The sequence below is a fragment of the Bombus impatiens genome, unplaced genomic scaffold (genome assembly GCF_000188095.3).
Source record: "Bombus impatiens unplaced genomic scaffold, BIMP_2.2 scf_0089, whole genome shotgun sequence".
Taxonomy (NCBI): domain Eukaryota; kingdom Metazoa; phylum Arthropoda; class Insecta; order Hymenoptera; family Apidae; genus Bombus; species Bombus impatiens.
Genome location: NT_176508.1, coordinates 704,747 through 730,072, shown reverse-complemented (window position 1 = coordinate 730,072; position 25,326 = coordinate 704,747). Strand labels below are relative to the sequence as shown.

The window sequence follows — 25,326 nt, the reverse complement described above, 5'->3', positions numbered from 1 at the left end:
CTGTCCATTCTACTGATCTCAAACTTGCCAATACCATGTGGATACATCTCGTGGCTATTAAGTTTCGTGATTCGACACTTGTCTACCAAAATCTATGACACGGGCATTTAAACTTCCCTCAAAAAACGATCCACTTCTCCGCGCGATACTTTTCAATTGCAAATCGACTATTTCATGGCGTATGTGAGACAGCTTTCCAGTAACAAATTTCACTTCTACACTCTGTAACTTAATTAAAATCGACGTGCACGTTTCACACTATCACGACGAAGGGAAATATCAAGTCGGAATTGTCAATATCAAAATTAATCGAGAAGCTTTCCGAAAGGTGGGCTTATAGATCTATTTGTATTCATTTTATAAATTTAAAGAAGCCAATGTTCTTTAGGAGTCATGATAATTATTTTTCAAACACATCTAATATTAACAAATTAGAGTTAAAACTTTCAATTCGATTGACTCTATTCACGATTTTGTCGTATCAATGTTTTTACAGAAAGTATCTCGGTTGGTCTCAACGTCGAGATAAGATAGCGTTTAATCGGAATGGAATAAGACTAACAGTTACTTACGTATGAATCGTCTTTTCGTTACAGATGCGAGGGTGGTTGGCTTCAACTGGAAGGTGGTGGTCGGGTTTGTGGCCCCAATGAACGTTTCGATCGACCTGTTGTGCTGTTCTCCGATAGATCAGTTCCCATCCTCCATATGCAGTGAGTACATGATACCAATTACATATTCATTACATATATCGAGTTACCGTTTCACTCGCATGTTTATTTTATTTATTGTGTTTATTTTAATCGGATCTCTTTCGTTTTGCTCGCCCCTCGGTGCAGTTCGATACATCGAATCGGTGAAGGTGGAACTGGATTCCTATATGGTTTACGTTAAAATTAACACATTAACGAAAAATCTGTTTTTAATTAAGCATATTTTGCTTTATTTAATTTATTCAACATCGACAATACACGTTGTTTTCCCGGATTACGGAATATGAACATTTGCAGAAACCTTTATTACATCTTGTTTGCGATGTATTATTAACGAATTCATTAATTTCATAATTAACTATTATCAAAGTACACAGAATATCGTATGATTAAAAACGAAGGAGAACAATGGAAGTAGTATTTATAGCGAAACAGGAATTTATTTCTAAAAAAGTTAATGGGAAGACAGTATAAGAAACTGAAGGGGATAGGTAGTTGCAATCACGACACGATTTGCGTTACTTACAAACCCCCCCAAGTGTAATGGAAAAGTGCAATCGGAATGAATTGCTGCTTTACAAAATCGATTTAACATCGTTGTGCGAATTACCGTGGACGCGAGGACCGACAACGATACAACGAAAGAGATAGAATTCTGGTTCCATTACGAAATAGGAACACGTTCTTGGCTAAGTGCTTCTTATTACTCCTACTCGAGCATCGTTTCACTTAGCCGAACGAACAACGAAAGTGTTCGCGTATCGAATTTTACCCTTACACACCTTTGGCTTTTAACCGTAACGAAAAACAAATTTTCTTATACATCGAAATGTATTTCTTAATTTTTATGAGAAATTTTGTATACGATACATGTTTCAATGTACGGTTGTTTGAACGTGGCGAAAAGAAATTGTCTCTGTACGAAGGGAATTAAAGAAAGAAGAGAAGCATTCGTTGAATATACTTCTCGATGAAAGGAGGCCCTCTAGTAATTAATTGGGTCTTTTTCCCTTTGTCCACCATTCACGCGACGTTATCCGGCGTTTTTACGTGCCTTCATTTAAATGCAAATTAATTTGCTTTCTCAACGAAACGAAACGGCTTCCCCATCGTCGACTGTTTCCAGGCCGCGATTACTTTTCGTTAGAAAGATCGTGTCGGGCGTTAAACTTCCTCCTCGATCGTCGTTAATTGCGTCCTCGTAACGCGATTAATACTCCAGGTCAGCCGGACCACCTTGCATCCTTCGTCCCAGCTAGAAGTCGTTAAGAATGGATAATATTTAATTGACAGTGTAAGCTATTTCTTGGTGTGACTTAATTAATTAAGGTAGCAGACGAGGACAAAAGTAGAAACTCCTAAGAGCTTGTGAATTTTTGACAGACGTTTCCGCCGTAATGTTTCTTTATTTAATACATTCTTTTTTAAATACATCCTTCGTACTTCAATTATATTTAGACATAATTTGAAGAGTACAATCAAATATAATAGCTTGAGTAATAACGAAATAATTAATCGAAACTTCTAAAAGATTCGTCCAGAAAAGTACACAATGTTTATTATTCAACCTGTTATTACAAATAATCTAATTTCAAATATTCGGTGATTTAACTTGCTCTTAAATAGTTCGTCTTCGTAATTCAGTGTATTTTTCTACAACAATAACGAAGATGCAAATCTGATCAAACAATGTCAATGATGCTCCTCTTGGATTTTCCTAGGGAAAGAAATTTCGGAATTTGAATAATTGATTAACAAATTAGATCATAGAAGAAAAGTAAACTAACTGTATCAAGACCAATATGCGTCAACGAACCTGCTCCTTAATTGACGAGAAAGCAGAAATCGCAAGAGATCCCGCCATACCCTTGGAAAACGCTTTTCCTTACGGTGAGCTTATTAAATATTTATGGCAGAATCACCATCTGCGATATATACGCGTTCGTCGAACGTTGTCGTATACATAAAGTATCAGCGTTTTCACTACGCATCTTATATACGCTATGTCTTGTTCAAAGATGCTTCGTCGACCCTCGTGATTCTTCCTGCACGCTCAAAGGACCTTCGACGATTTTCATAGTTCCTGAAGAACGCTTTTCTATCGTTCAACTTTCGTTTAGTTATTGTTTAAACGAGATTCCAGAAATTCTATAGATCGTCCTTTCGCAACTTCGTTAACTGGAATCACGTTAATACTGTTATGAAATTTTCTTCTTCTGCAAAATTAAATCTTAATCCTTGAATGTGTGTTTTCACCAGTGTTCTATCGAGAAATCAATTTATCTTGTTATGAATATTTATACTACTGCTGTCGTAGTAAGTTCTTGCTTCTGATAATATCAGGTTAGAACTTTAGAAGCAATTCTTTTAGAGCATTGAGAGATCATGCAGTTTTTCAACTACGTTCGATAATGGTATGAATTTCATTACTGGTCGAAGACAGTTCCATGAAATGAGAAAACTGTAACAAAAGAACAGATCCATTATCTTAATGATCCAATGAATAATTTTTATACCAATGTTCATTAGCTTAATACACAGGCTGTTCGTGTGATTATTAGTCAGCTTTTTTGTCATAAGTGGTATACCTACGGAAAAAATAGAAACAGAAAAAGTTTTACCATTTTTTCTACCCGACACAATAGCACATTCCATATTCGCAACATTAAAAAAAAAAAAAAAAAAATGAAGGAAAAATTTTTTATTCGCAATATTTAACAAAAAATAACGAGACTGTTCTTTCATTTTTTTAATGGAACGTATACTTTTGTATCGGTAAAAACGACTGTCAATATGAATTTAATCGTAACAACAGTATCCTTCAAATAGCTGTTGATCGAGGGCCGAAAATGAAAAAGGTCATATGGATATTTTGTATTATTGCATTTCCACCTTAAACCATCGAGAGCTAGCGATTTCTATTATCAATTTCAAAGTCGATGAGGATCACGACATTGATTTCGATTGCTCATTTTCATCTTCACCGCGGATTCGTGGTCATCCGTCGTGTCACAGTCACCGCGTTTCCGGTCTAATCGCGAGGATTGGCAATTTTACAGGCAAACTAACAATCCGCGGAGCGATTCCGCCATAACGCGTTCTCAAAATAAATAAATCGACTTGATTGCGCGTATAATCGATCTCGGTTTTGCGGTCGTTCGACGTTCATAGAACGGTTCATCAATTTCATAAATTGTCGCGTGATCAGTCGGCGGGATCTGCAATAATCGAACTAGCTGTGGAACAAGTTTGTTTCCGTCGAGCGTATTGCGGTGCCGTTAATTGGAAAGTAGAGAATCAGCTGATTAACTCTTTAGTTTGCCAACCATAATTATTTCGCGCAAATTAATCCTGATATATACGGATTCAAAATAGTGGAAATAGTATTTTCCTTTTAATCGAGATTTATAGTAATCGAAGCGTTAGAAATTGTACATTGAAATTCGAAAATATAAAACAAATTTCTTTTTCTTAATCTGCGATAGTCAAAAATCAATGTTTTAGAAATGACGTATCGAAATTATGGGCTTCCGGAATATTAAATTGTACACTTTTACCGTTAAGCGCCACCTCTAATAATGAAAATTGGGAGATTTAGAAATGTGTAAACATTCTAGAACTTTAATTTATTCTATACTTTACCATTTTCTTTTGAGCGTAATCTGCAGCATTTGAAATTAAAAGTTTCATAAGCTATACGTGCGGAGATTCTAGAACATCAGAATTTCTAATTGTGACTTCTACGATTTCAAGAACATATATTCTAAATAAGGAATACGTACGTAATTAACAATTACGATCGCAGTGAATGTTAATCAAGTACAATCTCCTCTATGTAAAGTCAGAACTGGTTTTTGCAACGCGCGCCAGGGCTGTGAGCCACGCTTTGTTCTCGACTCAGCGTTATTATTTAAGCGGTTGAAGCGACGGTAATAAGGAGCAGCTGTTGTCGAAATAAAGTGTTTCGCGGGAAAGAGACGAATCTAGCGCGTTTACGAGACTCGATGAACGTCGCGTGAATTTCGCTTACAGGATGCTCGAGGTTCTGGCAGAGGAAAAAGAAAGGGGGTGAATCGCTTTTGACCCCAAAATGTCTTCTATGCTATTACCAGCCACTTTCATGGGAGCGATTCGCCGATGGTGTTCAGCGACTGGTCTGCTCGATGAAATTTATATAAGTTACGAAAGTCGAGTGTAATGTGGTAAACTGGCGGCGCGCGACTGGCATAAATGTGCCACGGCATGATTTATGGCATCTAACTTCCGCACCTTAACTTCCACGATCTTGCTGTCTTTCTGCGAAATCGCGGAAGAAGGTATCGGCGACGGTCTTTAATTTACTAGCCAACCATTCGACTGGTTCCAGAAACTTTCCCGAAAACTGAAAGTCGCGACCCTAAAATATCAGTGGATTATCCTGGAAGTTTCGGTGACTTTATTGAAATTATATTCTTGATTAAAACAAGCAACCGTCAGTGTGTTTGTACGTGACACTTTGGTCAACTTTGCACGTAAGTTACACTGGGTTAATTGAAAGCCGCTAGATATTGTTTTAAGGTTATTTCAAAGTCAACAGGAGTCGTTTCGAAGTTGCTTTATGATCATTCCAAGGTCATCTTGAACCTTACGATAGTTTTAACAAGACTAGGCGATATAAACGAGTGAATATTATCGAGAAATGAATTGCCGCACAAAGCCAAAATTATCGATTGAAATCCAATGGAACGTCATAATTGCACGAGTTTCAAAAGTAATAGGAGCATTAATGGGCCGATTAGCAATGCGAATTTACTCGGGAACTGCAAATTGCGCGATTTAACGAGCATCTCCGTAATTTGCCTGTCGCGATTTAAAATTCAAAAGGCACGCTCACGTTCGATATTGTACATATGCATTACTCTTCGTTCTTTCATCAAAGGCGTACGACTCCCATACGTGATGTTATAATAAAAAAAAATTCCAGCCGCTCGTTTCCATAAACGTTCCGAAGGTCTGTTAGTTCCCTGTGCGGTTCCGTTGAGTCGAAACGAATTATTCCACTCGTAACGTGTTCGCTGTGGCTCTTTCAAAAACTGATATTTTTTTAAATTCAGCGCGCATAATGCAACCAAAACGTATAAGAGTAATAAAGAAATGTTGCGATTGGAATTAGCGAAATGGAGAAAGTTCAAAGACGTTAAAAATAATAACATTTTTCTTCCCTCCCAGTAATGAACGTATCTTATCGTATGTTTCGATATACATGATTTTTCATAAAATTTCCGCGTGAAATTTGAACGTCCCTTGCCAATTTTTCCACCGCACGTTTGATGGAAACTTTTACAAGATTAAAAATTATTAACATTTACATAGTTTTCTTTTTGGAAAGATTCGAAAGATCTAAAATTCTTCAAACGACGTATGTAATTCTAAGATGATTCTAAGACTAGTGGTTTAAAAACTTTGAAAATGTCAGTTAAAAGATAGCGATAGTTTCTTGAATTCGTTGTGAAATTTCGTAACTTGTAAAATCTAAAATGTAGCTGCTGATTACGTAACCAAAGAGCCCGAACATACCGTTCGTTACCAGCGAAGTTAGTTTGATTCGATTTTCCAAGAGCGTTCTACATACGACGAGAAAAAAGTTAAGTGGATGTTGAAGGGGAGCGAGAGAGGGCGCGTTGGCAGGCACGAAAGCGGAATTCCATGAAACGAAATCGTTGTCTACGAGTAAGTTTATGTCGAACGGTTATAGAGTTAAGGAACAATAAACTAAGCGTAGCGAACACGAATTTCCAGTTTGGATTTCGAACGTTTCTAATTTATATCGTAATTCGTCTCAAATACCATTGTTTCAATTCCACTGCATTTCCATTATCATAAAAGCGATTTCAAATATTTGTATCGAGGCATCTATCGATTTCTACGTAAATAGAGGAACGAGCCAATCGGATAATCGATATTAATAACGATTCGACTCGACACATACAGATTGGAAAGTATATCGAGGAAAGAAATAAATTTCCAATTTGAACTGATTGAGTTTTTCCTGGATCGCGAATACCGATACTTCCGGTTTTCGGTTCGTTTCACGTTGCTACGCGGACTCGTTTAACTTCCGCAAACTTCAATGCCCGCAATAAGATCGATATCTCGACAAAAGACGTTATCTCGACATTAGACGAATCAAAAGATGACGAGGGAAGAAAAGAGATATACAGGAGGCTTCCCACCATTCAAGTCCACCGTCGCTTCGGCATCAACTTCTCTCTCTGGTGGATGAAACTTGCACGCCCGTAAAAAGCGTTCTCGTGAAAAACGACGTATGTATCGGGTTTACTGGGGAACGACGTCGAGGATTCCATGCGATTGTGCTCACAAAGAGGAATTCGAGAAACGCGGGTAGTTGTGAGTGGCTAGATCAATGGGAATAGGTTTGCATTTGTACTTTATCCCTATCTGTAAGAACTTTCAAGAGAGAGAGTAACGATAGGTGTTCAAAAAAAGTAAAAACAGTCTTGAAAAATGAATTAATTTATCGTTCGTTGAAATGTAATCGTCGAAGCAAAAAATTGTAACAATTTCAATTGAAGCGGTGCGATGAAAATAAATTCGTACGATATTTTTATAAAATTTCGGCATTGATTTTTGTCATTTTTGTAAGGTAAAAGATCTGACACGTCTCTGATGGGTTTAATAATTCCATTGTTAAATAAATTGAATCTCTATCTATTATCTCCACTAAATGGTGACAAAACAGCATTTTTAATCATACTGGCGACTCTATTCATCGGATTTCATATAGATTAAGGTTACCACGGTATTTTTATAAAAGCGCTTAACACAGAAATTGGCTGCAAACATCGCCTGCGATATTCATCCAAGATAACCATATTTCACGATCCTTCTTTCGTTCATTAAGCGACGCTTTATTAAAATATCGTCATTCGTTAAAAGCTCGTGGTAATTTTGCAAGGGAGTAAACCAAGACGAGGATGGCTTAAGGATAAATGAAGCTACGAGAGTAGCCAAAAGGAGCGACGAGTTACGTTAAAAATCCTAAAAAGAGGTGAGACAGGGAGAGAGAGAGACCCACGTTTTGTAGAGAAAATGCGGCAAGCTCGAAGTAACGAAACCGTATCTCGTCTCGGTGGAAAATGAAACTCGAGCACGGAAGAACTAGTGGCGAAACAGAAGGAAAGAGGTGGAAAAGAAAAAGCTGGTTGGAGATTCCTGTCGAATTGTGATGTCGGTTTTGCGCGTGAAAACCACTTCCGCTGCTTTTCGACCTCCCTTTTTTCGAGAGGCGCGCTGATTGGATGGATGCGGGTTAGTGCCACGTCTGCATCTTTTCGATTCGCGAATCGGCGAATTTGTCGCGCAACGAAATTGCCGGACCGGCGACAACCGACGGAACGACCGAACCAAAGAAACGAACCGGAATTCAATCCATTATGTTCCATCGTCGCGTCTCGATCCAATACGAGAACATACTTGCACCGAACTTGCTTCCAACCCTCCAACTGAATGACGGCGCGACTCGAAAGTCTTTCCTACTATCTTCAGTGCTTTTAATTGGAATGACGGTGCACGGCTAGCTTTTCGGATATTTTATTGGATAAACGAGTTTTTGCAGAAATACAATTTACACAACAGCGTCCTAATGTATCTCGATATAAGCTGTATAAGCTGCTATCTTTTGAAAAAAAGCACAATTCGAAAAATATATTTTGCCCTTGAATGCCATTGTATTTATTAAAACACTTCTATAACAATCAGGTATAAGTTTATTAAAGTATTTTCTATGTCTACAAAAATTGCATATTATGAAAATGAAATTTATAGAACCTGACACTTCGTTGAAAAATAAGAATATGTAGAAATACTTTCTGTAGCCACTGTAGAATTAGACCACTACGAGAATACAATTTTTACTTTCTGTAACTTTTCTCAATTTTATACGAATTTTTTCAAATATCGTAAAGAGAGAAAATCTCCAAGGAACTAGCGCACGAACGTTGATGCACTTTTAAAGAGAAAACGATGCATCCTTTCGAAGAGTGCTATCAAGAAGGAAAGGAGTCAAGCTACCCAATCTACCCTAATCACTATTTCATTGCACCCGATCTGACACTAAGCGTATCTCTGTAACAAAACCGCGCTCGTTCGATCCACTTCGTACGCATGCTCTAGTCATCTTCCTAGTTTGAAACCCTGTAAGCTCAACGCTAACCAGAAAAGATCTACCATTCGCCGTTTCGATAAGGGGATTCCAACTTTCCTAACTCCGTTCTGTTCGCCTAACATCCAATCGCTTGGAACGTGGAAGTCAGCCGTGTCATCTCACCCTTCGTATCTTGAAATCGTCTTAGGCCCTGTGCAGACGAATATCTTTGCAATTTCACGGATATTCAGGGATTTATATTTCCAATGGTTCGGTATATACGATCATACGATCCTGTTATCAGAAATTATAGAAATTCCAAATCGCACAGTTAACGACAATTAACATTAGACCAGGTCTACGAAAGCGAATTATTTTACTACTTTTAAGTTCGACAATTTCAATGCGCGTTCTTAGTTATATCGTCTACTGTCATTTATCGCTTGGATAGCATCCCAATTTTCAAATATTAACAGAGCATTTCAGATTTCTTTTAAATTAAAATTCGTGCAAACATTCTTCTACGTATCTAACTGACCAATTGCGAGAAGAGTCCAATTCATCCTAATTACTATTTCATTGTTTCTCGATAGAAATGAATGTATCATAAAAACAAGTAACTACCAATAATTATGCAATTATACAAAGTCCTAAAGAATTGAGAATTGAACAGTTAACAAAACGATTTTTACTCATCTATCGTTAGACATATCACAAGACGAATAAAGTTAAGAGAACGGATCTCAATCTGCCTTAATCGTGGCAGAGAAATTAGATTTCCTGTTGTTTGATTAATCACGCTTCTATCCTATTTCAATGGCTATCCGGATGGAGACGAGCACGATGAAACGAGAAGGAAAGCGAATCGAGCGATCTGTCTGGTACTCGAAGACGCGTTTCTTCTTTCAGCGGATAGAAAGATATAGGTAGAATACATTTTTCGAGATAATTTCCTGTCAGAAGACCCGTGGGAAGGACGTGCTCATCGGGCAGTCTGGAATAAGGTCGAAATACGATGATAGCAGAATCGAGGGCGATCTAGAGTTCAAGTCGACTCACGAGGAGAGCTTTCTTAGCGAATAGAATGCTCTGCAGGCTCGCGATTTATTCGACGCCACCTGACGAATATTTTATTAACCAATTAGAACGATTTATGAACGGATGGAGAGAGATTCCAGGACGATAAGATTTTGCCAAATTCCGGCTGGAAATTTACTGGATTACGAGGAAACGGGGTCTGGATAATTCGGATAGAATTTTGTAATTTCATAATAAGGGTGAAATATTCTTCTAATTCGACGGTTGAATGACGCAGTTACTTACGTTAAGAGGTTTGAAGTATATGGATCGAATCACAATTTCGAGATATAAAAATCGTGGAATTTGTACGGAAAATATAGCTATACAATTGAAGATGAAAGGATATTCCAACTTTTACATACAATATATAACAAGGTTCGATTTTGTATAAACAAGATTTGTCACATTTGACGTATTCTTAGTAACAAAAGTGTTTTCGATGATTCTTTGCTACCAATGTATAAATCTAAAAATTCTTATTCATCGTTAGCGTTCAATTCAAAGGGTTTTACTCAACTGTGAAAGAAAACTTACAGTTGGCTATAGCTTTTTACAATTACGTATTTGCAAGCTAGAAACAAATAATAATTATACATGAATTAATTAATAGAATAATGGTACATTAATGAATTACAGTAAAATAACAATCGGTAGATAAAACAAGGGTTATTTAATAAATTGTATTTATACAGTGTCGAAGGAGCTTAACTTCCCAGAACTTTAATCGTGAGAAGATTACACCCCATAAACCTGCCGGAAACACTTGAATCGATTATTTTATAAAACTGTAATTTTCCAAGGAACTATCCCACTCTCTGTGTATCGTCCTTCGGAACCTGAAAGAAGTTGAAGCAGCCTCGGATCAACTTCGTACAAGCTCGTCCGAGAGACTAAGATAAACGCCGGTCCTGGAACTTTTAATGAGCGCGTAACAAAGTTATATACAAGGAATAAAGAGTTGGCAGAAAATCGTGAAGAGTTCGCGATTAAGACCTCGCTCAGTTTGCGTGAACTTTTATCTCCATCGACGCAACTATTACGTGCGTACACGGTCTGACCTGGTTCGAACGCTCGACTATCATTTTATAGCTACATCGAGTTCGAATCAAAAGCTCCTTTCTCATCTTCGATAGGAATTTTCCATTTTTTTCTGCTACATACATTCTGATACCATACATGTAGATGGAAGATTATATGTGAATTTAATTTAGGAACGGGGACAAGTATATGAATATATGTATATATGTTTTCTCTGAAATTGAAAGGTTTAGAAGATACAGTGGCACATTCATAGAATATACAATGATGACAAGTAGCAACACAGAGGAGCTTTTTTTTCATAAAAGTTTGTGCTAATTTCTAAAAAAAAAAGCGGTTCTTTATTTAACACGCTCGTAAAATATAAAAAGTAGAGATTCATATTTTACAGCTACTTCAACACAAGAAATTAAAAGATTTATATCTTAAACTTGGAAGTTGTATTTTACAACGAAATTGAATAAGAAATGAATTTATCTAGAGACTTAAACAAGAATCTGGCATGTGCACGTTACTTTTGTTAACCACTTTGTAATTCTTAAATGGAGCGTAGACATAATTCTTGTTTTCTAAATAAATGGAGGAAACAGAGACTGAAGACGGGACAAAACCCCTAAAGGGGAGTGCTTAATTTCTCCAGAGCTTCTAAAAATAATTTATAGAAACCTAAACCTTGCGCAATAAAAGGAAAGAGAAATATCTTTAAAAACAAAGAGCCAAGACAGAATTCCCGTTCCATGTGATAATTTGCCCCCGTTTCTTCCGCTTGAACACTCGAATCCAGGGTGTTACCATATAAACGACGCGGCGTATAAATAACCGGGTCGACCAATTTCTCAAGCCGCAATCCTTCTAATGCTCGGTTTGGTTGCGCCCGGAAGTGGCTGCATTAGGAAAGCGAGAAACGTTGTAGCGTAACACTTCATTGCGAAAATTACGTGATGCCATTCCCTGCCGTAGCTGCTCTTACTATTCGCGCTAAAACGAAGAAGGAACGAAAAATATGCACCCACCACCTATACAAACGCATACATATATTTACATACGTGTGCAGCGTGTAGCTTCTGTTCAACTGAGATATTTCCGTTACATTTAGAATCATGGATCACAAGTTGTATAGATACGAACATATAATATATCACAAGAGGTAGCGATCTTTTTAGAAATGTGGAAATTTTAGTAACTTGCAGAAACTTCTTAGTCATCATCGTTTTATTAAATAGCGTTCTATATGTTTTTTAATTTTAATGGAAGACTAATTTCAGAGATGTTCAGATTTCAATGATCCATAGTAGATCATTTGTTAATTGTAATACATGTTGCAATCTGTAATGGCTCTTTTTGATAGTTTTTGATGAACAGATACTCTGCTTTAGTTACTGTACTATAAAATAAAAATTTCGGAATTTGAGATAACTAAAAGATTAGATCAGAGTAAAACAGTAAAAGCAGAGTTCCAGTTTAAAAAAGAGTACAATTACACTTTGTCTGTAACGTCAATCCGTCATAATTGCTCTTGGTATTTTCTGATATGTAGAGACTGTTAGTTACTGTACTATAAAATAAAAATTTCGGAATTTGATATAACTAAAAGACTAGAGCAGAGTAAAACAGTAAAAGCAGAGTTTCAGTTTAAAAAAGAGTACAATTACATTTTGTCTGTTTGCAACGTCAGTCCGTCATAATTGCTCTTGGTATTTTTTGATATGCACAGACTGTTAGTTACTGTACTATACAATAAAAATTTCGGAATTTGAGATAAGTAAAAGACTAGATCAGAGTAAAACGGTAAAAGCAGAGTTTCAGTTTAAAAAAGTGTACAATTACGGTTTGCAAATACGTCAATATATGAAATGCATAAAACTATGCAGTAATTCGTACTATTTAATTTTACCTGAAACTTTCTCCTACGTCTAACGGTCTCGAGAATGCACCTCTTCCAAATTGCACGGCACATCATGTATAAGCTTCTGCACACGACAGATAGAGGAGAAGGCGAGAAAAGATGGTGCAAAGAAAGATAGAAAAGCGAGTAGGGAGAGAGAAGAGGGCATCAAGTGGATCTAGAGTGTGCAAATTACGGGACTATGGCGCTAATGTTAACTACACGTTTTAGTAGCCTTGTTACCAGACCATCCTGATGCAGTCGCTTTCGTTGAGAGAACAGGACGTCGTTAATCGTGCTACTTTTAGATACCATTGTGCAATGTTCTGCGTTTCTTTCGCGCGTTCTCCAGCCTTTGAACGTTACAGCGTTCTCGGAGAAATGGCAGTTTTAACGAAAAAGAGAATAGGGGAAAAAGACAAAAAATAAATTAGAGAAAAATACACGTGACTAACTGGCAGCAGCAAGGTGCTCGTATATCAAAACTGCAACATTATTTTAATTAAAAAGTTTCTCCTTCGAACGTATCAGTTATGGACATTCAACGTCATTTTCGTTACAGCGATCCTTCATTGTAATTTATTTTAGTTTTTACGCAGATTGTAATGTTTGAAGAGGGCGAGAGACAAAGACAGAGAGAGAGAGAGAGAGAGAGAGAGGGAGTTGGGCTTTAAGCGGTGATAAATTGAATGGCGGAAGTCAGATGGGACAGAGAGCCGGAAAGAGGGTCGAGACGAATGTGCGACGCGCAAATTACGTGGCTCTGTCACCGATGTTAACGACAGACGTTAGCGGCGTCATTACAGGGTCACTTCGATGCGCCAGCTTTCGCCGGAGGAAACGGAGCGTCGTTAATCGCGCTACGCTTTCTCTTCAACCCCTCTCGCCTCTCTTTCTGTTTCAGGCTAGCTCGTTCATTTTTTTCTCTTCTACTTTCTCTAGATTTACCGTTATACCCTTGAAAATAGCTCTCTCGCGACGCTATGGCACGGCTCTTTGAGTATCACCGCTCTTCCATAGTATTTTACGATCTAGTCATATATGTTATTAAAATTACTTTAAGAGTACTTTCCAGATCGTATTAGAATTTTCATGCACGTCTACATCGAATAAAATTCTTGTACAAAAGCAATGGTGATATGTGAGAATATAGTTCGACATAAAAAAGGTGTCTGCATTTAATCTCAAATATGGGATTTATTATGTGCACATCCTTCAATCATCAAGGTCTTCTTACACGATTGAAACGACATCATTTGTGAAAGTTTACGAGGCACAAGTTTTGAAACTAATATTAAATTTAATTATTACATACTTCGTATTCGTATCCAACAAGTTAAGATATTTTCTCTTGTACGACAATGACAAGTTTGCTAATGAAATAAGCAAAGTTGCACAATTAAATTTTACACATTACTAATCGCCCTATGTTTGCTCCGAATCTCTGAAATTATAAATTGGAAATCTACGACATTGTAACTCATCACTTAACAAATATTCTCAATTACTTAAATCACCATACCAGAGGGTGTAGATTCGTATTAGGCTCCTCCCCTGTCACGGTACCGAAACGTTAAGAACATTCGCGGATTTGTCACGACGATAATCCTCTCCCTGGATTCGAGAATGAATCAAGCCGGATCGTCCCGTAGCCGAATGCAAATCGGTAGAAATTCCCGGTCGGAGATAAGGGATGAAGTGGTCGCACGGCTAACGATCGTGACTGGCTGTCGCGTGCTCGAGGAAGTGTTAAAACGTTCGATCGTAAGGCTCGTGTTTCCAGAAACTCCGGTGAAATTTCAAGGATCGTAACCGGCGACCCGTGAACGTGAACGGGGTGAAAATTGTGAGCCGAACCGAGCCAAAACTGGCGGCGGCGGTAGCGGTGACGACGAGGAGGACAAAGTTGGAATTTCCCGGGCGAGCGTTAACGAAGTTAACGAACACGAATTGAAACGACGAGAACGGAGACAGAGGACGAACGACGGTCGGAGGAAAAAAAGCAGCCGCTTGGAAAAACGAACGGCGGAAGGCCAGTGGCGGTGTCCGCGTTTTAGTAACCGAGTTGCTTCGAAATCCCGATAGAACACGGCCAATATTAAGTTCACCGATCGAGTCAGCGCCGCCTCTTTTGATCCCCTTATCCAAAACTAATTTTCCTTGAACACGGCGACCCCGTCTAAATATATTCATCCTTTGACCTCGTCCCTCTTACACCTTTCAATTGCCGCGAACTGAGTTTGACCCAAACCTGGTGGCAATTACTATTCGCGCGATACTTTGACCGGCTTCGGTCGCTCGTGAAAGTTCATCGATGGTTTTCGATTGTTTCGCTGACTTTGCTGATAGAGGCAGTTTCGAGATACAGATATTTTCAATAGTTTAGGGAGGATTGAATAATTTTGTAAGGTTAGAGTTACTAATTTAGAGAATAGAATTGATCTTTTTTTTATCCGGCTATGGATTCTACGATATGTACAGGAATATTGAACAGGTTTCAAAGGTAAATTTAACATTGAAACGATAATTGCTGAGCACATATATTCGCCAGTAAATTGTAGCTAACGTATCATTCCGGACGGATGAATTCGCTATTAGGACACAACGACAATTTTCATTCTATGTATCCACCCACAGTACTCTAAAGATTAGATAGCCGTATAAGCTAATATCATGTTACTAGGTCACTGTTTATCGTTCTCTGTCAAAATTTGGAAATAATCCCCATAACTATCGTGCCATAAGAAAATTTAGGTTCAATTCTCCACTCGTGAAACTACAAACGCTTCTCCGCAATAAATTCATGTTTCTGTATCAAATTTTTTTCTAGACAAAACTCTGACATACCCAATACCTCGTTCGATACCGGCTACTGTCGTTCCACACTATATGGATCCTAAACTTTCATCGAACGTAGCAATAAATTTGCCATTCAGTAATTTTCTGCCATCGTGTCAGCTTCGTCGATCTATAGCCAATGTCCGAACTTAATCACACAATTCCTTTGAACGTTCTCGTATCTACTCATCCTATGGACGAGTTAATTTTCAGTTAGAAACATAATCACGGCAGCGTTACGGGTCGTAAGGATTAGCCACGTGGTAGCATACAGCTTGTGGAACGCGTTTTCGTCGTGTCCATCCTTGTCGAATTTAATGAGGCCTCTGGCAAACTTCATCAGTCTCGATATGGTATTCATGACGATTCCCATTACAGTCTGCTCGGCAGATATTTGATTTCAAGCGAGACCTCATGCCGATACGCATTTCGATACCAAACGAACTAATAAACGCGAACCTCGGTTACGATGCATAGCTTGTTCTTGTATACATGGCATGCTAGACGCACGCGGACGCACCGTTGGAGGTTCCAGTGACCTAGCGTGCATTTCGCAAACAAATATAAGCGAACGCGCAAATTTCCTCGTTCGAAAGGGACTGGTTTGTACCGATGGCCAGTTATTGCTCTTCTGACTAGATTGCCAGTGCTAATGAGTAGTGCTTGCCGATCTGTTCGATCATCTAGATCGAAATCATCGGTTTCGAAGTGGGAATATTGGTTTATGTAGGTTCCCCTTGAGGGTAGGTCAGGTTTCCAATGGATATTTGTTGATCGAAATTAGTTAGAAGGGAGTTGCAAGGGAGTAATTATGCAAGAGTTAGTTGAATGTGGAATATTGGTTGTTTAGTTTTAAATAATTATGAATATTGTGCCTGACCATCAATAGCACAATCTCCTAATAAGGCTAACGAAGCTTAAACATAGTCGAAAAGAAGAGGTGCGCTCTCTTGCACAATGGATAAGTTTCAAGTTGTGGATTGTAGAGTTTTCTTTGAGAATACCGTAGTTTTATGTTTGTTGAAGTAATTAACTTCAAGAAAAACTCTACACCTTTTCTTTTGTATCTCCGTGACCTGGAGACCGCTGTTAGAGAATAGAGTTTAGTGAAAAAATTCCAAATAAGGAGAGGTCCATATTATTGTGCTCTTAAATATAAATTTTGTTTTGGATTACAAGGTCTAGAAACAAAAGAGATATAAGTAGATTTCTATTGTTGTTTCTTGTAGTCTTCAGCTGGAGCTACACACCAAGGTTAACTGTTTGGTAATGTCCTTTGCTATAAATATATGAACGTGCTCCCTATCTTTCTTCTATTGTATTGTAACACTGCAAGAGCGAGGATCTGGATCAGCACATTCTATACCTGTAATTATGCTTAAACTTATTTCAATATATTTTTCTATTAGAAATTCTCCCACTCGTTCCTCTATCAGTCAATCTCAACAATGTTAAACAGAATTGGTACTTGTAAAATTTTGCTTGTTTTATTGCTAGAGGTGTTATTCCTACGATAGAGATTTTATTATTACTAATATCTTGTGATTGATGACTTGTGAAGTTTTATTAATAATGTAGTATCGGGAATATATATATATAATTATTCTCGATTATTATTGATGGTGATGATTTATTTACAATAAATAGATTGTACAGATGTTGATTAAACAGAAGAACGATGGTTGTTTAACGTGAACTAGTCACAATAACGTGCTATAATTTAGACAACTCAATAGTTAATTTTCAGCTCTTGTCACAATGGATCCAACGCTCTCTCTCTCTCTCTCACGGACCACATTCTCACGACAACGCTAGCAACACTCTATCTCGACAACGCAACTCGCACTCTATCTCGACAACGCAACTCGCACTCTCTGACTTCTCGATTCACACTCTTTGGCTTCTCCACTGACACTGACTGTCTCAGTTCTGTTCTCATTCAGTCTCACTCAGTCTGACACTGACTGTCTCAGTTCTGTTCTCATTCAGCCTCACTCAGTCTGACACTGACTGTTCTCAGGCCCACCACGCATATGTTCCACAAACACTCGTGGCCAGGGTCACGTAGGCTTTTTCAATTGGTTTACTCGATATCTCTTAGGCCTTTTTGTCCACGATATTACAATAATATTACATCAATATGAGAGACCCCTGATCGATCATTGCCGACATCGAGATTATCGATTAAATGCTTGAAATACTAGAATAATGAACAAGGTAAAATAACCATTTTAAAATAGTTGTATACTTTTTTTGTAAATAATAAACATGAGTGGTGAAGGAATCTAACGATGTAACAGGTTTCGTAACGAGGAAAGGAAGGAACAAATTGATAAAATGAAGTGATTTTTAAATTACCTTTTATTTATCTGATATCTTCTGAATATGTAGTTGCAACTCTGAAGAACGTTCTTGAAAGCTACTTGAAGGATAGGCGCACCTGTGTCAAGTATCCTTAAGATCTTCTGACCTGTGCAACTCCCGTGTACGACCCTTCAATCCGCCTCGTTTACGTTTCGCCCGAGTTTATGCGGGTCGCGACTACCTCTGTGGCATTCGACAAATTAAAAAATCTCGTTCTACGCGCGCGCTTGCTGGAATAACCGGGCGTTGTATAAAATTACGAGGAAATATCGAATATGCACATACTTTAATTCTCGCTGAAACTAACATCGCAATTCATAAAAATTCCTAAGCGTTTCATGAAATTAAAATTCCTACGAAATACGAATTTCCTATAGTATTATAGCGTTCGATGAAAATTATTGTATTTCGAATAATTATTCGAAACATTGGAGTACAAAGAAAAGTACCTATTCGACATTTAAACTTGAAGGTGAGATATCCAATTAAGTGGTCGGTAAGACAACAGGAGGAATGGCAGCGATTCAAAGCATTAATCGTCGTCATTGTAGCGAACTGTTGTTCTCGTTAACGGGGATACCGAGGAGCTTCCTAGTAAGTTGAACGTCCCCAAAACCACGGAAATCCGTTTTCCATTCTCTCGAGGCAAAGCCGCGCTATTCTCCTAAGACGCAACCGGCTGCTGGCTACCCTGGATAACGTTTTGGTCTGCTGATCGCCAGGGTTACACGAGTTCCGTGTATCTTGCGAACGCTTAAACCAGCCTCTACACAAACACCGTCTTATTCCAAGCTTTCAGATAAATAACCTTGGTACTTGCCTTTTTCTTTCTTTTTTCTGTCCGCTTTAGAACGCACGATTATCTTTATGTCAAGTTTCCGTGATCGTAACCGCAAAACACGCTCTACAGCGCAAAGTAGAATTTTACATGGAATTACGTAGGAATTTACGTAGAATTTTGGTTCCTCTCGTGCTTCTCACACGAGAGGTTTCAATATGAAAATCCTAACACGAGATTCGCAGAGCTAATGCAGATTCCAGTGGGTCGTTTAGAAACGTTAGAAAACGATTAAATTGAAACTTAGCCAACTAAACGTGTTAATCGCGTTAGATAGGTAACAGAATCCGATTCGTTTTTTTTTCCTCTTTTTCGTCACAGTTCGAACAGAGGAATAACAGAATGAACGACAATAACCCATGGGTAGATTGCGAACTAACGACTTCCACTTTGCGAACGATCGAAACAGTGTGAACCAGTTACACCGCAGCTAGCTAACCATGAATACGAGCGTCGAAATTGTCACGCCAATCACGTAGCGCTTGCCCGGGCGGGATTGGAATTTTCGTTCTAATTTTTCCGCCTGGCTTTGACTTCCGCCAGCCAGTTCTCGTTTTGTGCGACTCCGTGTCGACGCTAGTTGTGACAGCGAAGTTAACGTTCTAGAGAAATACAGAGATAGGTAAAGATCAGGGATACAAAATAACGAAACAGATTTCATCCAAAGATATGACTAATATTTTTAAAATCAATATTTTATTTTAAAAGAGAAGTTTCGTAATAAATATATTTTCAAAGAATCATTCGATAGAACAAAAAGACAATGTTGAACGATCTACGATTAGTTGACAAGATATTGAATTTTAAAATTGCTCTCGTATGAAAGATTTTTATTTTCCCTGTTTTAAACTTTATATCTGGTACAGTGTCAATACTGTATTCGAAATAGAGATAGTTAAATACTCGAACAGAATATTTGTTGAACCGTAAGACAATAGGTTCGATAGAACGATATACTACTTCACCACGAAACCCAAGATATTTAAAAAAGAAAAAAGAAGAGCATTTTGAAATACACTCGTTAATCTGAGAAAAATTTTAGGCGAAACCTAGGTAAAATTCAACGGTGGTGCACAATCAGAGCCGTTCTAAATTCCCCGCAATCGGATACTTTCACTGTACTCCTCGTTCCTACGGCTTTTCACTGGCACAATGACTGCTCTAAAGAACGCTCAGCCACGCCAATCCAATGCAAGCTCTCGTTCTTCTAGCAAAACCCTAGCTCTTGAACAACGCGGTTATACTTTACGCTCGGAAAAACTCTCATCTTTTCATAGCACGTTGTGTTTTAACGTGCGCTGCCCGAACAACGAGAGCAGAATGACGACGGTGGTTTTCTTCCTCATCACGGTCACCTGGTTCAAATTAATTTCGTACGTAATTTCTCTCTATATATGTGTAACTAGGAAGAAAAAAAAAATACCAGAAAATCATGAAAATAAATTCATATTTTTGCGGATCGGAGAGGAAAGAAGTGGAACGCCGTGCTCAGAATCATTTTGAACGAGATAAATCGTGTTATTTCACGTTGGTTATCGTCTAAATCTGTATGTTAGTGTTGGAATAAAGAATGACTTCTGCTGTCTCAGCTGGTACCGAATGAAAGACATCGTTCCGCTTTTAGATCGTGTCTACTACGTGACCCGACCAGGCAAACTCACGACGGATATCCGACGTCGACGGTCGTTACCGATTATATCGGATGCTGTTTTTAGATAGCGTACGTCGCGGAGAATTAACCCGCGAAGGTCCATTGCTCTACACAGAAGGATATCTGACCTTTGTCCGCCTCGTTTCCCGATAAAAACATCAGAAACAGACTATTTCCGCAACGCTACGATCATCTCGATCTAATTAGCTCTTGTCTCTTGACGACTCCAAGTTTCATATAATCGCTTATTTATCGGTCGATTGGAAATTATGCATGGTGTTCCAATTTTTTGTCAGCCAACCTTTCGGTCGTTTGAAGCTTTATTACATGAGTTCTAACAAATAAAAGATGTGAAGAGGATACTACTTTGCATACAGCTTTGAGCAAGAAGGCGCATTAAACAAATATTAGTATACGTGTATTAGTATCTATTCGTTAAAGGAAGCGAAATCAAAATTTACTTCTTAGGATTCATTTTTAAAATGTATCTTTAAAATATAAAATCTCGTATTTTTCTTCTAACTTTCTAATAAAGCCTTAAACGACACGCGTCTACATAAATTATCTTTCCTGTTTTATCTATGGAATATTTTAACAAGGTGTAGCCGAGACAAGAACTGAAACGACCTGTGTGAGTTATCGTTCTTGAAGCAGGTTTTCCGTCGTTTGAGGAAATTTCTGTGAACGATTTTATCAGGCTGAAATATTTCGACGAGCTTATCGATGCCTGATAAGAGTAGCGAGATCCCATTTCCTCGCTGTAATCGGGACAGATCGCAGTGACGTTTCCGGTACCAGGGTATCGTGAACGTTTCCCGTGAATGATGGAGCAACGAAAGAATCGGGACATCGTCTATTATTTCAAGATTGCCCTCGGCGCTCGCGGAAACAGCGCTATATTACATCGTCGACTTTCGTCCCTTTCTCCAGAGGGATCCAGGACTCGTCATAGATATTGAAAACAGGAGGAACAAACAATAACGGGACATTAGTCATCGATAACTGGAAAGGGTGCGTTTGAAGCTTCATCGAGTTGTAAATGGTTCGATCGTTTGCATTGTTGATGGTATTCCAGGGTTTGTTCAAGCCTGGAATCAGCTGTTACTGAAAGTTACTGGTTTAATAAGTGGAAGTATTTAGATATTAAACACAGAGTTAAGAAACTTTTATGTATATTGCACGACAAGTATTTGTGAGACTTAAGATTTTCAATATTAAAGCTACGGAATTAATTCTTTACAACGTTACGAAACTTGGTAACTACATAATCTATAAATTCTTGAAATTTCATTTCATTTACACATCATCGTATCATTACATTGTATCGGATCTTCTTTTCTCTTGTATTTCCTTTAATTACAACACTGCACGTTATATCGTAACCAATTAATCTCATTGTAACAATTAATAATTCCAAATATTCAAATGAAGCCATTTTACTTTATCTCTAATTGTAATTTCTGTTTCCTGTAAATAAACAAAATTCCAATTACAACGGATGAAACTGAATACTACGAAAGTAAAGTTCTCCAGTAACCGTATAATATTTCAAAATTTAATATTCCCGCCATTGACACACAAAAGAGGATACAACGTCGGACTCTAATCCTCTAAGGACAAAACATTCCTCCGTGACACGGTAACCGTACGAAACGTTATTTGTCGTGCCAGCGAAGTTACTTTCACACGACGAGCTCGTGCTCCTTTTAATCTGGAGCTCAGGCCGTATGCTCGAACATTGTATGTGCTACATTTCCAGGGCGATGCGATGCCCTGGCAATCTCACGTTTCCAACGACGCGGTCGAGGTACGTCGAGGAAGAACACGTGAACTTTTATGCGTTTCGTATCCACGTCGGGGATGGGCAACGGGCAAATCGCATTTAACTTGAAGCGGAAGGTCCGCGGGAGTGGGCGCGCACGAAAGTGAGGCCCCTTTGGGATTATAATCCGGCACCCTCTCAAGTATCCTGTTTACGACGACCGCCAAGGTAATTTCGCTTGAACCGTCAGCAGGGCCGAGCCTCGAGAGTCGAGCATCAAAAGCCGTTCTTGAAAGGAAGAACACGTACCGCTCCGGGGCTACTTAATTTTCAGGATTTTCCATCGTGGCTCCTCTCCCGGAACGCTTATAATTCGTGGATGCATTTTAATGCAACGCGGACGTTGCGTCGCTCTTGAGAATTTCGTGAGGCGAACATCACGAAACTTAGCTGGGAATAATTTTCTGTCGGGACTATCGAGGATTTCGTTCCACTTCTTTCTACTTCTAGTTTTCTACTTCTTTCACTTTCCTTTTTTCTTTGTTTGCTCTTTTTTAGAGGGCAGGTAGTGTACTCGAAGATGTTGATCGAATTGTTATTAACCGAGAATGGTTCTTGTTTTAAGAACGTTATAGCGAAGTTCGAAAGTAAATACCGCTATTAGATTGGGTTTGGAAGTGTACTTTTGGTAAGGGAGCACAAAGAGATTGTATAAAGTAATGTTAAACAGTTCTTTTACTTCTTTCATTACAGAGAACTGTATTTATTTTACGGGAAGAAACAAAGAACTTATAAACAAGTGGTGTTTAAGTTTCTGAGATTCGTAAACACCTGAAAAAGCAAAGTCTTGATCATTTTATCGTGGATATAATGTTCCGTAAGATTTTTGTATGTACGTTATTTCAAGAAATTAATTGTTCAAAGAGAATATTCAAAAAATAGAACAACATTTTTCCTCGTAAGCTGGAAATTGTTTAATCGCTTCAAACGCGGTTCATTATGAATCACTACTTGGATAAATACCACATATCTCCATACGTCTATTCTACACAATAATTCGCATCATTATCCAACTCCATTATGAAACTCTATCGTTCAAACGATCCCTGTACACCGATGGAACATCGTATATTGTCTGCGTAGTGAATTCACGGATGGGAATAAAGAAATCGTTTGTATCGGTTTACCGTATCGAAAGAACGAAGGGAGGTGGTTGCCAAAATACGGTATTGTGCACAACCGATTATCACTCGTAGGGGATGATTAATCGCATTGAGCGGCGAAGGTGCGCCCGCAAATTGCGTCAAACATGCGATCGGTCGAAATTGATTCGACATGTAGCCATCTGGTCCATCGGTTATGGGGCTTGAATCAGTGGCCGAAACTTCATCAAAGTTTCGCGTCCGACGTAAATTGGAAACACCTCAAAGTTGCCCCGTTTCCCGGCGAATGAAGCCGTTGCGTTCGAAGGGGATCGATGTCTTAACGATGCGATGAAACGAGATGAAGTGGACGAGATGAACTAGTCTATATCTGAGAAAAGTTTTGAGTTTGTCTGCGTTGTTTCGTAAATAGAAGTGTTCAATGGCTGTCAGAAAATGATAGGAAGTTATATTGTTCTTGGTTATTGACCTTTAAGTAGATTCAACCTTCGAGTCAGACAAGTTTCACACTGAACGGGGATCAACGCATAATATATCTTTTTTCATGTGTTTCTTATTTTTCTTATCAAAATATATATTGCCAGATACGATATATTTTTCATAGTTCTGTTTAAAATGGAATTCTAAGAATCCGAACCAACGCCCAACAATTTTCAGTCCACCGTGACAATCTCCGACCCTTTCCACGAAACTTCCTCCGCTCCAGAAATTCTTCGACGAGATCCCCAGTATCGATGAAGCGACATAATCCATTTCTGTGGTTGTGCATGACGACGATGGCGCTTAATGAATTCCCTGCAAAGTCGAAAAACTTCTTACTCCGACAGAACCCTTCCCCCTTTCGGTGGTAAAGGTTGGACTCGAGAGGAACCGCCGAGTTTCGTCGATTAAAATCCTCTCGTTTCACGAAATTCCGGGCGGAGCACCGACTACTCGGTCAGAGTTTTAATATCAGCTTCTCGCGTGACGGTTTTGAGAATCGAAAGGACAAGACGGCCGTCTGGTGTACGTGGACTGTTTATGACGGCGAAGATCCAGCAATGGTTCGAACTTGGTTGTCTGCTGGTTGGCCCAGCCCCTCTGCACCACGATTCCCGCAAAGGAGAGATATTATCGGCATTCTACGAGTTCGATTGCCGCGGCCCTGATTCACCTCCTCTTTCCATTTCCTCCGGTTCGAGGGTTATCGACACCCTGTCAACGGTTTCGCGCTTTCGTTGTCGGGGGTGGCCCACTTATCGAGTCGATTCGCGTCGAACAATAAACAGCAGCCACGATGAAACCGACGAAAACGACGACGTCGAGGTCACAGTTTCGTAAAACATTCGACGACGATGTTGTTTCAACGATAACTATGTTTCCTTCTACAGCCACCCTCTCCTCCACCCCACGTATTTTCGTGTACATCGCGAGGTAACGCGTGTTTCATTAGAGGCTTCGTACACTTTCCAAACGAGCCCCTTTCTCGTCGCGCTTGCAATCGATTTTCGTCTTTCACTGTACGTATTTAGCTGGAATTTCTCCAATAGACTCGTTGTTGCCTCGCATTTCCCGTAATAATTATTCTTCGTTGATTGATGTTCGCGGGTGGGTGGACGCGCAGCGTTTTTCCATTTCCCGCATCGTTTTGTTCTTCCCAGCCGGATCTGGGTCAACGGAAACGTATTTTCCATCGGAGGAACGGAAAAACGACGCGGGCGAGAAGGGACCACGATCGATCAAAATCGAATGACACCACGGGAAAAAGTTCACTCGATGGAAATGGAACGCTCGAGGAAAATGTTTCTTTTTTTCGCTCTCTCTCTCTCTCTCTCTCCAGTCCCACCCCTCGACCAGCCCGTGCGGTTCCTT

General features: G+C 38.9%; 1 protein-coding gene across 10 annotated transcripts in view; it reads left to right on the top strand.

Moving 5' to 3' along the window:
- The window catches only part of LOC100748080, a 277,175-nt gene that overhangs the window by 135,795 nt on the left and 116,054 nt on the right, over positions 1-25,326 (top strand). For all 10 annotated transcript variants that reach the window (XM_033324960.1, XM_033324957.1, XM_033324959.1 and 7 more), the window contains exon 5: positions 597-713. In XM_033324960.1, the coding sequence (XP_033180851.1) occupies positions 597-713 (117 nt within the window). The remainder of the gene's footprint in view (positions 1-596; positions 714-25,326) is intronic.